The 16885-nt window shown below is 36.7% G+C and overlaps 2 protein-coding genes across 2 annotated transcripts; both read left to right on the top strand.

Annotated features, from left to right (window-relative positions):
• Positions 1-1400: 1400 nt before the first annotated feature.
• LOC126699052 (histidine-containing phosphotransfer protein 4-like) lies at positions 1401-4798 on the top strand. Its single transcript, XM_050396608.1, has 6 exons — positions 1401-1460; positions 3381-3511; positions 3779-3844; positions 3995-4066; positions 4614-4686; positions 4772-4798. The coding sequence occupies exons 1-6, from the start codon at positions 1401-1403 to the stop codon at positions 4796-4798; spliced, it is 429 nt and encodes a 142-aa protein (XP_050252565.1).
• A 7612-nt stretch (positions 4799-12410) lies between these two features.
• Positions 12411-14552, top strand: LOC126699042 (uncharacterized). Its single transcript, XM_050396596.1, has 4 exons — positions 12411-12742; positions 12828-12861; positions 12987-13675; positions 14222-14552. Exons 1-4 carry the CDS (start codon positions 12411-12413, stop codon positions 14550-14552), a joined length of 1386 nt encoding a protein of 461 aa, XP_050252553.1.
• The last annotated feature ends 2333 nt before the right edge of the window (positions 14553-16885 follow it).

Here is a 16885-nt window from a genome sequence, read left to right as displayed (position 1 = left end):
TGTGATTTGCCATAGATTACACAATTTTAGATTTGTGCAAGTATCACATGTGAGGAGGGAAGGAAATAAAACGGTGCATATTTTAGCTCAATATGGCAAAGATTTAGTTAGTTATGTAATTTGAGTAGAGGAGAATCCAATTATTATTGAGTCGGCTTTGACTCATGATGTATTGAATTTATTTTCATCTTAATAAAACTAAAAGTCTTTTCATCAAAAAAGTTGTGGATCTAGCATTTTATTTTTCAACCAAAAAAAAAAATTTTGTTATTAATTATACAAGATTTCAAAAAATAACACAAGTTCTGTTAAAAAAAAAAAAAAACAAGTTTTTTTTTTTTTTTTATATTATTATTTGCAAGGCTAGATGAATAACCACACTAACAAGACCTAAACTTTTTAGGATAATTTTATCATTAATTTTCTAAAATCTTATCCAAATCAGTGGATTAGATTTTATCACATTATTGATAATTAAGCAATGTTAACAGTTATCACTATTTTTTTCACATCCTTTTGTATAAAAAAATATCATTATTTTTTTATTTCAATTATGAGTAATGCTACGTCCACAATTTCATGATAAATTTTATGTAGCATGTTGTTATTGGTTTTAATCTGGGCCTACCACCTAAATTATTTTTTTGCCCACCATTAATATCTAGTAACAACTTGTCACCTACTATGGTGGGGTTTGGATACACGTTGTGTTTTCCTGCGTTTAGTTTCCTCCGTTTTCCTCTTTTTTTTTCTTTTTTTTTTTGGCACGCGTTTTCCCCAACAAGCGGCTACTGTTCATGCACTGTTCATGAACAGTAGCCGCAACTTTTGACCAAGTCTTCCATGAACAATGCATTCATGCACTGTTCATGGACCCACAAATTTTACTTTTCAACAACTTTTTCATTAAAAATGGGTCCCACGGCACTATTCACTCATTTAAAAATTATTTTGCTACAGTATTTTCAGTTTTCAGTTTCAGCAAAATAAGTTCTATTCAAATAGATCCTATTTGTTGTAAAATTCTTGTGACAGGTTGTTACGGTTGGGCAAGGAAATAATTTCAATTACAGATTCAAATTTAAACCAACAATAACTTGTCACCTAGAATTTATTGTAAAAATATTGTGGACGTAGCACTTCTTGATTTTAGAATAGATGGATAAAATTTTAAGAAGTGCATGATGGACTTACCAAAAAAACTATAGAAGATCTTTAACCCTACCTAAAACTAACTTCCTAATCTCACTAGGAAGAGTTAGAGACTCATAATTCAAAACCAAATAAAATAATATTCTAGCTGAGTTACCACTTCCAACTGCAACAAATTCCTTTTCAGTCTGCTAGGCTTGCCATTACAGTACTCGAGCCCGTTTTTAGTTTACCCCTTTTTCATAAGAATGGAGAGTGATCTCTTGCGCGAACAGATTTCCAACATGAGGCAGTCCCTCTTTGTTGAGGTTTTCTCTTATTTTATGAAGTTTATTTATTTATTTATTTTTGTAGTTTACACTTTATTTTCAATACTATGGCAACTCAACTTCTGTACAGGATCCTTTATTTTCTTTTATTGTCTTTTTTCTTCACTGTGACTAGCTAGTTAGAATTTTAAATTTCTGCCTGTATCCATTCATAAAACTGGTCCATAAAATTTATAATCTGAAGGGTGTGATGCATGAAGTACAAGGATCATTCTTACAATACCTAGTTCGGTGGTTTTGTATTATTGCTTCTTCGGATTCTTTGAGGATCGAATTCATAAAAGTGAGAGATTTAAACTCATGAATGTGAATGGAACCTACCTTTGCCATTGTAGCCTAAAGCCAATATTTTATGTGCGCAATTAGCTAGAACTCAGTCTTTAGGCTTGACTTTAAATTGACAAGAAAAAATAAATGGCAATATCAAACATAGGACCTAGCTAGGGTGATTTGTGATGAGTTATGTCTTCCAGTCAATATCTCTCTAAACTTATTTTTCTTTTTTCCTTTTTTCCTTTTTCATTGCTTTAAGGGTAGGATGATTCGTGATGAGTCATGTCTTCCAGTTTTTTCATCTTGTATAATCATATAACATATATGTGATTTCATATGTCACACCAAAATTGGCAATTATGCTTATGTGAAATGAGACTTAATCTTATGGCAAATATCTCAATGGTAAACTATGTTGCACGGACACGGACACGACACGGACACGGACACAGGGATACGCCAATTTTTTAAAAATAAGGACACGACACGGCGGGGACACGGCGGTTAAATAATTAATTAAATTTTATATTTAGGCATATTTTTAAATATTTTTAGACATAAAATACGTTTATGTCTAGAATTTAAATTAGGCAACTGACTGAGCTGATTTTTCACTTTCAATATTCATTTTAGTAAAATCACCTATAATATTTAACTTTAATAAATAAATAAATAAAACTATAGCAGGACATACAAAAACAAAAATCACTAAATTTCTAATGGATTTTACTAATATGTATCCTAAGGGCACAAAATACTAAACCAATTTTGAAAAAAGTTTATCAGAAATTAAAAAAATTTTGACAACTTTTTTAATTCTTAATAAAATTTTTTCAAAAATAGATTTGTTAACAGGACCCATTTATAATAAACATTATAATTTGAGGCAAAACAAAAGGCTGAAGGGCTGAGTAAAGAAACACAGTAACGGGACAGTGAGAGTGGGATTAAAAAAAAAAAAACGCGTTATAAGTAACCCACTAACCCATTCAGTCATTCACCCAAACCAAATGGCCGAATATCTGAAAAAAAAGAAAAAACAGAGAGAAGCTTAAAGAGGTAGGACCTGATGCCGAGAGAGAGAGAGATCGGAAGGGACAAACACGGCGTCGACGTCGATGGAGCTCGCCGATCGGCCCGATCTAGCTCCGGCGAGGAACAGAGGGCAGCGGCAGCAGCGGGCAGAGCAGAGGGTGGATGGGTTGAGAAGTGAGAACTTGAGATGTGGGTTTCGGGACTTCTCAGGCTTGTTGTTTCACAAAATCAATGGTATTGGTAAGTCAAAATCTGTGATTTCCTTTTTTTTTTCACCGCTGGCGTGTCGGAGCCGTGTCGGCGCCGTGTCGGAGAAGCGAAAAAAAAAAAAAAAAAGAGACACTCGCCGGACACCGGAATCTGGCGAGTCGTACCCGTTCCGGTGTCCGACACGTGTCCGACACCGACACGACGCCAAAAATGGCGTGTCCGTGCAACCTAGATGGTAAACCCTGAATCCGATGCCTTTATTCATTTGCAACCATGGAAAAGCCATCTGAAATTATCTTCCTTTAAAAAGTAAAAGGGAAAATGTGCTCAGAATGAGAAATTGAGTGAGAAACCAAAATATAATGATGCTGTTTATTGCAGGAAATTCTTGAGTACCAATTTCTTCAATTGGAGCAACTGCAGGACAATGAAAACCCCAACTTTCTTCAGGAAATTATGACCTTGTATTTCAGAGAGTCACCAAAGACGATAGCTATCATAGATCAAGCATTGTGAGTAGTATTACACACAAATGTTTCTTTTTTATTTTGGAGAAAATATTACCATATATATCCTCGACAACAACAATTAACATAAAACAATAGTAACTAGTAAGTCACGAACCTTGTGTGGTTCACTGTCAATGCTCTTTTCTTCACGGTTTGAATTTCTCTCTCCCAAATTTTTTTTTTTTTTTTAAAACCCTTTTAATTCCATGCTCAAATTTGCAATTGGAGATAGTTTTAACTGTACTTTCGATTATTCATATATATAAGTAGGGAGGAACACTTTAATTTCCCGGGACTGTACAAGTACCTTCATCAGCTTAAAGGAAGCAGTGCGAGGTATTTCTCTATAATTGGCTTGATGAAAATTAATGAAACAGAGGTCAAATACTGACTTCTACAGCCACGGTTAGTTATCATATCTTATGCAACATCCTGCAATAGTTAATTTGTTTATATTTTTTTGAAGATCATTCTTGTTATTTGCAGCATTGGTGCTAATAAGGTTACTAAAGAAATCAACCAAGCATTGGAGTGTTTCAAAGAAGGTGACATCCAAGGGTAATATTTCTGCTTGTATCAATATATTGTTCTATTTAATTATTTATCTTTTTTCTCATGTTTGTTATTTGACCAATATTATCTTTTTTTTTTTTTTCTTTCCTTTAAAAAAAAATATATTTGATGAAAGTTATAAATAAATAAATAAAAATAAAATAAACCTTTCTTTTCTTGACAATTAGACAAGTTCTTTTGAGGACCACTAATTCAGCTAACCAATATTCTTTTTTATTATTATTCTTTTTTTTTTTTACTTTGAGCCATTGAATTTGCTCAAATTTAGATGCCAATTCAAATAGTTTGAATGTTCAAACTTAAAAATAAAAAATATATGTTATTAATTAATTTATTTTTTCAAAATTTTAGTGACCTAGGCAAAAAACATGGTTCTGCCATTGGAAGGCAAGCTCATAGGTTCTAGAACATCTTTGTGCATGTTTAACTTAACAAGTAAAAAAAAAAAAAAAAATTATGTAATTATGTAATCTAAAGCACCAATTTTTGGGTTTTCTGTTACTTATGCTACATCCAATTATTTGTTGAGCAGATGCAAGGGTGCAGTTCAGAGATTGAAGCAAGAGCATAACATCCTAAGGAATAGACTTCAATCTTATTTTCAGGTCTCTCTCTCACACGAAAATAATTGACTGTCTTGGTTGAGCTGTGAATGAGTGAAATGTTGTTTGTGTTTTGTTAATGTTGCAGCTACTGCGACAAATTAAGATTTGCTGAGACAGCTAATCCGTCCCAAGTGAGGGAAAGCTTCCGAATGGGATTCCCAGAAAGGAAAGGGTGAGAAGTGAGAACGAGCTGGTCTTTGATAGAGCAGTTCCACCCCCCAATCTACCATTTTTATGATCTAATGAAGAAAAATCTATGGAAAACACTATTGCACCCACACTAACACACACCGTACACACACATTGGTTTTTAACTGAAGCCATAATTTCGGTATAAAACACACGAGTGTAATAACCATCTCTAAAAAATCTAGGGGTCTTCCCTCTATAGTTTGGAGCAGTTGGTTTAGTTTTCCTATGTGTTATATTGGAAATTAACTAGCTTTTCATGGTTGGTTTGTGGGGAACTAGATTCCTCTATGTCTGCAACTTCCATTTCATGTTTTATGACTCCTTATTTCTAGAAAGTAGAAACCCTTTTACTAATGGGTTAAATTCTAAACATAAAATGGGGAAACTGAAATTTCTAAATTTGGCTTCATTTTGCTTTTCTTGGAAACACAACTCACTAAAATATGTAACTATAATCCACTGAGAAAAAGTATGTACATGGGTCTTTGCTAATGAGATATATTAAGATATGTAAGGTTGAATTTAATCAACCATGCGTTGGCTTTATTCTATGCCAAATTTGCTTGTAATTTAGCATGTAGAAACTTTGTATTTAGGTGGGAATAATGTAAGGGTTGTGTGTGAGAGAGTGTGAAGAAACTCAAGATGTGTGCATTCAAGGGAGTCTTGCGACTGGATCTCGCGAGTGGCAAGTCGCCAAAGTGGCACACGTGTTAAGCATGCAGGGAGCAGAAGGGTCACGACAGTTGGAACACTACCAGACAAAAAGTACAGTTTGGCCTACAGTTAACTTGCAACTCATTCCAATCGTGAGGCCAAGTCGCCAGAATGCCCTATTTGGATGAAAATTGACTTTTCACATTCCTCACATACCCTCCTATAAACACCCTTATTCCCACGAAATGTAAGTATGGTTATTCAAAGAGAAAAACCCTAAGAGAGGTTTCTACAATACACCTACCTCATTAGAGAGAAAGCTACTCATTCTTAGAGAGAAATCTTTGTAGTCTCTTCTCATTCCCTCTCTCATTGTTATACCCATTGAGAGGAGATTTGTACTCAAATACTACCCACACCCATTTAGAGTATTGAGTGTTTTTGGAGTTTTGGGAAGCATTGGAAGATGACAAGGATGGCAGATGCAATATGGAGCTTATTGCAGGAACCGGTAAGTTAGAGAAGACAAGGTTCGGAACCCTATTGGAGCAAAAAGCTTGGAGGGCTTAGGTGCATCGGGTAGATTAGGCTTAGAGGCTCTATTACTATTCATGTATCCCAACTGATTTTCTAGTGGATCATTTACCACTTGGAGGGCGGCGAAGAGGTTTTTTGCCTAATTCTTCGGTTTCCTCTTCGATAACACATCCCCGTGTTATCTTTGTGTTTGCATCTCTCTTCCCTTACTCTTTACCTTTTAATTACTGCTGTGTTTGTGATTAATTTTGGTTTAGAGTGTTTTACCAATTTGGGTTCAGCTTATATTCATCTTTCCGCACATATATTGTTTGTGTATAAGCCTGTGTTGGTAATTTTGATATTGGGGGTCTAAACATTCATTGGTGTTTTATACACTAATTAAACTTTCAAGATATAACAAATATTTAATTGTTAGCTTAAATGCATTTTTTTTTTATATATAAAAAACAAAAACAAAATACATACCTTTGTCAATAATTTACTTTTGCTAATTTATTTATGCAAAGTTTGATTTTATTTTTTGAAAAATATATGAAAATATCATTTAATTAAGTACTAAAAGCATCTTGACTTCTATTCTTCAGAAATTGGAAAAGGCCTATTAGGTTTGGTATTTTTTGGTTTTTGTTTTTGTTGAGTTCCCTAAATGATTTGATTGCTCTGCTCAGACCTGATTCAATCAAATTCTAGTAGTGCAAGTTTGCACACTAAACTAGTTGAGTATCTGCCCCAAAATTAGGGGTTAAACCTTCATTAATTTAATTTTTTTTAATCTAATTACTAAGTTTGGCAAATCTAAAGAAGGAATTGAAGAGAAACTTTGGGTGGGAATTTATTGTGTCTAGATTTAGGCTACAAATTCCATCTAAAATGTTTCTTTGGTCCATCAACACATTGAAACCTAGTGGTATTCTACCCACGACAATCCCATCATCAAGGAGCAAGAGGGCGCCCTTGGCTCCAACCCACTTATGTTCTCCCTCATTAAAAAGCTTGAGAAGCTCTGCTAGCCCCTCTCCCAAGAATTTTTTTTTTTTTTTTTAAATGATAGTTACAATGGGGAGGAGGGATTTAAAATCTAAATGTCTTAGAAACATTAAGAGGTGCCAACCAATTGAATTCCCCACCCCCCACCCCCCCCCCCCCCCCCGGTGCCCCAACTCCCCAAGTACTTTTCCAGAAGTTTAGTTTCATTGTCCAATTTGTAATTCAATTGGTAACATGATTTGCAATCTTCCCCTCCCAACTGTATCACATCTACTTGTAAGTTTTTTTAGGATCCGTTTGGTTGGGGAGATAGAAAAGTGGGGAAGGATGGAAAATAGAGAAGGGGTGAAAAAGTGGGAGGATAGAAGAGATTTTAATTTCCCTCAATTGTGTTTGATTGGGGTGGAAAAGTAGAGGGATGGAAAAAATGAGTTTGTATGAATTCACTAATAGGCCCTTATTAAATTATAATGTCCAATTAAAAAAAAGTTACAAACAATCAACCAAAAAAAGGTAATCACCTAAAATTATTTAAAAAAATCATGCCCAGAAAAAAGTAAAAAGGAAGAAGAAGAAAATCATGCCCAGAGTTCAAAATTGAATTTAATACATTGTCTTCAATGTACATCACGTCTTGGAAGATGCACGTCCAGTTAAACCAAAAAAAAAAAAAAAGTAAAAAACAAAAAAGAAGAAAAACAAAATGGAAGATGCAGTGAAGCTTAGCACGTACCCAGAGTTCAAAATTGAATTTAATACATTGTCTTCAATGTACATCACGTCTAGGAAGATATCATGCCAAAAAAAAAAAAAAAAAAAAAAGGCACTAGCACATAGAAGGAGAGGGTAATTCAGCCATTTGACCACAATTATTCTCTCCTACTACTTTCTCTCCAAGTTGGAGAGATTGAGTTTTGGTGGGTCTGAAGGGAAAATAGTCGGGCCCCACCAATTTCTCTCCCACTCCCCCTTTCAACTAAACACCACTCGCACCCATTTTCTCTCCTATTTCTACTCTCTCTTTTTTTTCCCTCCTTAAAATCATCCCTACCAAACATACTCTTAAATTTGTATCACAATTTTCCTTCTATTTTTATTTTTTATTTTAAGTTTTGGCAAAATCCAGATATTTAACTTTATTTTATTTATTGGATTTTGTTTCCTTAATGGTTGGTGTTAATTGCATTATTTGTATTCAAACCTTTTTTATTATTTATTTTTACATAAAATTCACAATAGAAACGTTTATACAAATTGGTTGTATATATTTTTTTTCCTAAATGATGTGCAAATATAAATTAGTTGTTTTGACCTTAACTATGTTTGGTTAAAAATAAATGGGGAGACAAGAGAAAGAAAAGAAGTACATTTTTCCTTTACACAATGTTTGGCAAAAAGGAAGAGGGGGAGGGAGAGAAAGGGAAAAGGAGAGAAGAAAAGAAATGAAATGAAAATGGGAATTTTCTTTTAAGTAGAATAGAAAGGAAATAGGGTGCTCCATAAAAAATCTCTCTACTTTTTCATTTCCTCCCAATTGCAAAGGAAAGAAAAATGATGGGTCACATGGAAATGCATTCCCTCCATTTTCTTTTCCTTCCCTCAATTTCTCTCTAATTAAACAAATGATTCCTTTTCTCTTTCCTCCATTTCTTTCCTTTCTTTTCATCTTCCCTCAAATCGAACATAACCTTAATTTGTTTGGTTCGCAAGGGAGAAAGAGAAGGGAAAATAATTGTAACAGTTCCCACCTTAAGAAATCTCTCTGCACTCTCTTATTTTCCTCCAAATTCGACAAGAAATTAGATGGTGGGCGGAGAGGAATACAACCCTCTTCTTATCTCCTTTCTTTCCATTCGTTTTGTCTAACCAAGTAAAGGAATTTTTTTTTCCTTTGCCTCCATTGTTTTGCTTCATATATATAAAAATCATTACATCTTTTAGAAATGTAAAGTTAAAAAAAGTGTAAGTTAATATCATGTATAGTTTGAATCATATAATTGTGATTATTTTTAATTATATCTGTGCATATGCATAAACCGAAGAGCCTGAAACCAATTAAATACTATATATATATATATATATATATAAATCATTACATATTTTAGAAATGTATAGTTTAAAAAAAGTGTAAACTAGTATCATGTATAATTTGAATTGTATAATTGTGATTATTTTTAATTGTATCTATGCATATGCACGAGACTACACACTAATTACTATAATAATAGACCATTCAAATCAAAATTTTGAATTCCACACTTATTGATGCAATTGGATATAGCTTTAAATTTAAATAATTATAGGGTATATTTGTTTTCTTAGGGAGAGAACACATCTCACTAAGTTGGACATGCATCTTCACAAGTTCCTAAATAGCTGTGCTAGGTATGCTTTGTTTTCTTGGCCTTTTAGGTAGAAGGGGAGGCATTTCACATTTACAACTAGAATTTAATTATTTGAGTTGACACGGTCGATTTAGAAGCTTTTAATTAATATATATCTCTAAGACTGTTTTTTTTTTTTTTCCCCCTTCAATTATTTTGATTTTGTAAACAAAAAAGAAACTTTTAATGTTACTTGCAGCATTGGTGCTAGAAATTTAACTATTGAAGTCAAGAAAATAGGGAAATGTTCCAGGGAAGACACCATGGAAGTGTTATGTTTATACTTATCCTACTTAAATCCCTATTCTCGGGTCATAATTAGTTGGAGTGTTAGATATAGTTGGAGCATATTTCTGAATTATAAGATGGAGATATACATACGTGCTCCCAAGCCTCTAGGCAGCAGTGACTGTCCCACAGGCTCTTGTGGGAGTAAAGTGACCTTCTGCCTTTTTGGTGGTGAGGTCAAGGTCGTTCATGTTGATGGGGAAAATAATGGCGGAAGAGCTCGAAACATTATGGTAGAAACTTAAAGTTACCGAAGAAGAGGAGGTGAGCATCTTGCTTGGAGATGAGTGTACGAGAGCAGCGAATGAGAGGGGAAAGAACTACTTGGTTATGAGGGAGCTATCAAGAAGAGGCATCATGTTAGAGGCATTGAGGAAAAACATAAGGATGCTATGGAAACCAAACAAAAGCCTTCAGCTCTCGGTGATTGAAGAAGAGCTGTTTTTGGCAGAGTTTGAAGACGAACGAGACAAGAGGAGAGTCATGGATATGAGACCATGGCACTATGAAAAACAACTGGTGCTTCTTCAGGAGTTTGAAGGAGAACAGGACCTGAAAGACATTGTTCTGGTTGCAAATATACAACCTTCCCCTAAAGAGCCGAACAAAAGAAACGGGGAGAGCAATTGGTGCTAGTCTGGGGAAGGTTTTTAATGTAGATGTGGTAGACACTAGAGTGCAGTGGGGAAGATGTCTTCGAGTTCGAGTTGAAATAGATGTTACACGGAAACTAATTAGAGGCCGAAAGATTAATATTGAGAAGGGAGAAGCTAGGTGGGTGAACTTCAAATATGAGCACCTTCCAAATTTCTGTAATAGGTGTGGATTGTTAGAACATGACCTAAAAGAGTGCCCGGAAAGTGTGGGAAATGATAAGGGAGATGAGAAGGGCGATCTCCAATATGGAGCTTGGCTGAGAGGGGACCCAGTAAGAAGGTTAGGAGGGGAGTATAGCTTTGCAAAAATGAAGAAGGGTGGTGACACAAAAAACAGAACAAAGGTTGGTATGGAAGAGGGGCGAAATGACCTAGTAAAGCTGAGGGGGGTGGTGGCAGGTGATGAACAAATGATTGAAGCACCATTCCTCGAGGGGGGCACAATAGGGCAGTAGACGAAAAAGTATGATGGAGGAGAGCTGACCGCAGAGGTTAATCTTAAGAATGGTAAGGTCAGAAACCTCAATGAAAACCTAAAAGAAACACTAGCTCAGTTAGGAAAGGAAAACTGGGAAAGAGGGATAGGCTTAAGCAGGAATGGGGAAAGCATGCAAAAGGTGACAGGGACACAACATAATGGGATCCCAAAGTTTGAATTTAAGCCAGCGCTACAAGCTCCAACACATAACTATCAAGCAGGCCTGGTCTTAGAGGAAAACGAGGAAGGCCCAGTGGCCATGACTTACGAAGTGGATGTGGGCTGGGTTACGGATAACTTAGGCCCAAATAGTGGCTACTGGAAGAGAAGGGCTCAGGCTGGTCCGGGTAATGATAATAAAGAGGAGTTAGGCCTTATTCAGAGGAAAAGAGAGGGACCTACTCCACTAGAAGAGCTTGACCAGAATACCAGAGAATCAAAACATAAGAAAAGAGAGGCGCAAGGCAAGGAAAACACAGGGAAGGAAATAGTCAAGGATGGCGGTGTGGCGGTTGCTGCAAGGCAGCACTGCCTAGCCCAATAACCATATTAGTGTGGAACTGCCGGGGAATGGGATCAGCTCCGGCAGTTCATGCTCTCGCCAATGAGGTGAAAGGATGCGATCCAATGTTGGTCTTTCTAGCGGAAACCAAAGCCAATCAAAACAGAATTAAGGGATTACAGAGAAAGCTCAGTCTAACAAAAGGAATAACGGTGTCGTCCGATGGTCGAAGTGGGGGTTGGCAATGCTATGGAAGGAAGGATTCGATGTTCACTTCAAAAGCTGCTCAAACACACACATTAATGTGGTAGTGTGCGGAGGAAATAGCGCACAGCTGTGGCAAGCTACGGGGTTTTATGGACACCTCAATTCAAGTATGAGGCCAATTTCTTGGAACTTACTTGAATCTTTAAAAAGACAGTGCCATATGCCTTGGATTGTGTTTGGGGATTTTAATGAGATACTCAATTCTGATGAAAAGCTTGGATGGTTGGATAGAGATGCTAGGTAGATGGAAGGGTTTAGGGAGTGTTTGTGTAATTGTGAGCTCATTGATATGGGTTTTGTGGGGGTAGCGGTTTACTTGGTGTAATGGGAGAATTGGGGAAAAACGAACGCTTGTCCGGTTAGATAGAATGGTAGCCAATGAGGAGTGGTTAAATTTGTTCCCTGAAGCAAAGGTGTTTCACAAATCAATGGCGGCTTTTGATCATTGCTTACTGTTTTTGTCTCTTAGAATGAGGGGGCCGAAAAGGGTAATTAAGAAGAGATTTATGTTTGAAGAGATGTGGACTAGGGAGGAGGGCTGTAGAGAAGTAATAGAAATGGCATGGGATCCATTGAATTGTAATCCAGAGCTGCCGATTCAGAAACGTCTAAAATGCTGCCAAGACCATCTTCAGGACTGGAATCGTAAAGTGTTTAGGAATGTTAATAGAGTTTTGAAGCAGAAACAAAGGCGCCTACAGCAATTGGAAGCGTTAAATTTGCTACATGAGTAAACGGAGGAGATTCATGGCTTAAAAAAGGAAATAAACGAAATGATTCTTAGGGAGGAAATGATGTGGAATCAGAGATCAAGGGCATTATGGATCAAATGTGGAGACCGGAATACAAAGTTCTTTCATGCCACGACAAACAATAGACAAAGGAAAAACAAAATTAAGGGAATAAGTGACTCGGAGGGGAGATGGAGAGAGGGTAGAGAAGAGGTTGAAGATATAATATTAAAGTATTTCATAGAAATTTATAGCACAACCTTTCCAACAGAGTTTGAAGCTAGTCTTGGTGTAGTTGGCAGAAGAGTTTCAAAAGCTATGAATGCCGAACTCCTGAAGGAATTTAAAGAAGAGGAAGTGTGGCGAGCCCTCATGTAGATGCATCCAATTAAGTCCCTAGGCCCGGATGGTATGTCCCTTATATTTTTTCAAAAGTATTCGGATGTGGTGGGTCCTCAGGTTATTCAAAGTGTTATTCATATACTTCGAACAGGTATTATGCCTAATGGACTAAATGATACATACATCTACTTGATTCCCAAAGTAAAATCCCCCCAAAAAATTACTAAATATCGCCCAGTTAGCTTATGTAATGTGATATATAAAATTGTATCCAAGGTTCTTGTTAATAGGCTGAAAGGAGTACTCCCGGAAGTTGTTAGTGATGCACAAAGTGCATTTGTACCAAGAAGGCAAATCACGGACAATGTCTTGGTTGCTTTTGAGGTTATGCATTGTATCAATCAAAGGAGGAAAGGCAAAGAAGGTCTAATGGCAATCAAGTTGGACATGAGCAAGGCGTACGACCAGGTGGAATGGGGGTATTTGGAGGCGATGATGCAGAAAATGGGATTCCAAGAACGGTGGATATCTTTAATGATGATGTGTGTGACCACGGTCTCATATTCAGTGTTAATCAATGTGGAGCCTAAGGGTAGAATTGTCCCAACAAGAGGACTTAGGCAAGGGGACCCAATCTCCTCATACCTATTCCTCTTGTGTGCGGAGGGCGTCTCAGCAATGCTAAGAAGAGATGAGGTTGGAAAAAATTTAAGGGGTATCTCAGTGTGTAGAGGGGCTCCAAGGGTTTCCCATTTACTTTTTGCGGATGATTGTATTGTCTTCTGCAAGGCATCGGCGGAAGAGGGGCTTAAAGTCACCAAAATCCTGGAGAATTATGAAAGAGAGTTTGGGCAGAAGCTAAATAAAGAGAAGACATCCCTCTTTTTTAGCAAAAATACGAAGGTGGAGGTTCAAGAAGCGGTAAAAGAAATGTTTGTGGCTCAGATCATTCTCCAACATGAAAGGTATTTGGGGCTACCCCCTTTGGTAGGGAGAGGATAATAGAAAGCATTCAATCACATTAAGGACCAAGTTGGGCGCAAAATAGCTAGTTAGAAGGGAAAGTTGCTGTCACCGGCAGGCCGAGAGATCCTAATAAAGGCAGTTGCCCAAGCTACTCTGACGTACACAATGAATTGCTTTAAAATTCCCGAGTCCCTTTGCAGCAAGCTGAACTCTTTGATTAGCAATTTTTGGTGGGGACAACATGACAAAGAAAGGAAACTAACATGGATAGCTTGGGAGAAAATGTGCAAGCCAAAAGCTGATGGGGGAAGGGATTTAAAGATCTCAGGGCTCATCCAAGGGTGGAGGCTCATTCAAAACCCGGGATCTCTTACACATAGAGTTTTGAAAGCAAGTTTTTTCCGGAACGAAATTTCATGGAAGCACATCTAGGCAAGAAACCATCATACACATGGAAAGAGTCTGATGGCAACGAGAAATGTCCTTAACAAGGGGCTGCGATGGAGCATAGGAAATGGGAAATGCGTGAGAATATGGATTGACAGATGGTTGCCAACCCCAAAATCCTTCAAGGTGACAAGTCCTCGGCCCCAAGAGTTTGAAGGTAATATGGTGGAATCTCTACTTGATCGGGAGGCAGGGGGTTGGAATAAAAACCTAGTGAGTAGCATTTTCCTCCCTTATGAAGCAGAGGCCATATTAAGTATTCCTATTAGCCATACTTTCCCCGAGGATACTCAAACCTGGGCGTGGACCCAAAATGGGAGATTTACGGTGAGCAGTGGGTATAAAGTAGCATGCAATTGGCTAATGGAACAAAGGAATAAGGCTGATAGGGGTGAGGCGTCAAACCCGAAGAAGTGTAGTGAGTTCTAGAACTTGATTTGGAAACTGAACTACCCAAGCAAAGTAAAGTAGTTTATGTGGAGGGTGTGCAAGAACATCCTCTCCATGAACTATGGCCTCAAGCTCAAAAGAATTCCCATGGAGGATGCGTGTGGGGTGTGTGGAAAGGTAGAGTCTTCGAGGCATGCTCTTTGGGATTGTGAGGTGGCTGAGGCTGTTTAGAGGGAGTCAAAGCTTGCATTGCCTAAGTTTCAAAGCCCTTTACGAGATTTCATGGATGTTATGTGGAAGATTTGGGAAGACAAAAGAGAGATCAGCTGGGAGACCTTTGCCACCACAGCTTGGTGCATCTGGAAAGATAGGAATGCCACAAAGTTTGAAGGTTGTGCCAAGGCGGGGAAGGCAATTGCTAAGGAAGCTGAACTGTTGGTGGAGGAGTTCAGCTCACTAAATGCAGCCTTGACACATACAACGTCTCTGAGAAATGTAAAATGGACGTCTCCATGTAAAGGGTGGTACAAAGTAAACGTGGATGGGGCAGTGTTCAAAGAATTGGGTAGCTATGAGGTTGGGGTTGTAATTAGGAACGTGCAAGGCCAGCTTACGGGAGCAATGAGTAAGAAGCTGGAAATTCCTTTAGGGGCTATGAAAGTGGAAGCTAAAGCATTTGAGGAAGGATTACTGCTTGCAAGGGACCTCGGGCTCAAAAGAGTGATTCTAGAAGGTGATGCTCAAGTGGTGACCAATGCGCTGTTGGGAAAATGTCTTCCTCCAATTTCAATCCAAATGATTGTAATAGGAACAGAGCTTTGGAGGCAGAAGGTCCAAGAATGGAAAATCAGTCATGTCCGTAGAACAGGGAACCTTGCAGCCCACCTTATGGCTTGGAGTGCCAAACTTGTTTCTGATTGTGTGATGTGGGTGGAGGATACTCCACCCATTATTCAATGCCAAGTGCATAGTGATGTAATCCTATTGAATCAGAGTTCAAATTAATGAAATTTATTTGCGTTTGATTATCAAAAAAAAAAAAAAAAAAAAAAGATGGAGATATACTTGACAGCTTACATTTAAGCTTAAAGCCTTAAACTGTTTATATGAAAAAATGTTAGTTACACCTTGAGGCATATGTCATACAATTGTAGGATTGAGATATACTTTATAGCACTTTTTTTTTAGTTACAGTAATGGGAATGGAACTCAAATCATGGTTCTTGTAATAAAAGAGAGCATGTTAACGTTATACCACTAAACTAAAAGGTTTTACCACTTTTCTCAACCAAAAAAAAGAGGGGGGGGGGGGGGGTGTTTACCACTAAAATATGCTTTGTAGTTTATATATAAGCTTACACTTTTTATAATTTTATATGAAATACTTTAGAGAAATTAATCCAATTCGTATTGAAAATAATTTACATTATTACAAAATAATAATAATAAACTTTGACGTCTTAAGTATTATTATTTTAGAAAATTATTAACTTTGTTAATAACTACGAGCAGGATTAGGGCTACAATCGAGAGGGTGAAACAAGAGTATAAGACTCTCAAGAACAATCTCTTTCTCTCTCTCTCTCTCAATAATAGACAATTACACATGTGATTTGTTTCTTGTTTATTACATTTGTATATATCTAAAAGCTGAAGCGTAACATTTATTTTTGCTATGCTCCAATTGAGCCACATCATCGCCACGTCACAAAGTTTTTATTTTCCTTTTTTTTTTGGGGTTTCCACTTCATATATTCTCTTTAATCAATTCCATTCTCTCTCTCAACTCATCATCTTCCCATCAAACAAATGGCTAATGTTTACACTATTAATGCTTTCCCATTGAATCCAAATCCCCTTAAATTCAGCAATCAATCATTCTTTCTCTTTGACTTATCATCTCCTTATCAAAAATAACAGCTTCTTTCCCCCATCAAAACATTCAATTGCCTCCCTTTGGATTTAAAACCCATTTATTTAATTTTTTTATATATTGGTTTTGAATTGCTTTCTTTCCACCCCATCAATTACCAAATTACAACTAGAATTGGAAGGTCCATTTGAGGTTAGTTTTTCTTTTTCTTCCCTTGAACTTCTTTGCTTTTTTGCGACAATTTTTTATGGTTTGTACTGGATTTTCTTTTTTGGGGTTGTAAATACCATGTTTCTTTTTTCTTTTTTCTAATTTTCAATTGATAGTCTATCTCTGTGTATTCATGTTTACAATTTTTCTTTACATTATTATGTTTTACCAATTAAAATTGTTAGTGTCTAAAGAATTGGAATGCGTTTTATTGATTTAGTACATGATCATTTGCCTCCCATTTGTTTATTTTATTTTCTGAATGGCTTTGTAATTTTTAAATTAAATA

Source organism: Quercus robur, chromosome 2 (assembly GCF_932294415.1).
Source record: "Quercus robur chromosome 2, dhQueRobu3.1, whole genome shotgun sequence".
NCBI classification, from domain to species: domain Eukaryota; kingdom Viridiplantae; phylum Streptophyta; class Magnoliopsida; order Fagales; family Fagaceae; genus Quercus; species Quercus robur.
Note: the sequence above shows the minus strand (reverse complement) of the source record. Positions and strands in the feature narration are given on the sequence as shown.

Bases quoted from the DNA above. Each gene is read 5' to 3' on its own strand.
- LOC126699052 (XM_050396608.1), top strand. From the start codon at position 1,401: ATGGAGAGTGATCTCTTGCGCGAACAGATTTCCAACATGAGGCAGTCC. The intron at 3,512-3,778 runs GTGAGTAGTATT...ATATATAAGTAG, and splicing joins GCTATCATAGATCAAGCATT to GGAGGAACACTTTAATTTCC. The intron at 4,067-4,613 runs GTAATATTTCTG...TTTGTTGAGCAG, and splicing joins AAAGAAGGTGACATCCAAGG to ATGCAAGGGTGCAGTTCAGA.
- LOC126699042 (XM_050396596.1), top strand. From the start codon at position 12,411: ATGATTCTTAGGGAGGAAATGATGTGGAATCAGAGATCAAGGGCATTA. The intron at 12,743-12,827 runs GTAGATGCATCC...GTGGGTCCTCAG, and splicing joins GAAGTGTGGCGAGCCCTCAT to GTTATTCAAAGTGTTATTCA. The intron at 13,676-14,221 runs GTATTTGGGGCT...ATGGATTGACAG, and splicing joins ATCATTCTCCAACATGAAAG to ATGGTTGCCAACCCCAAAAT.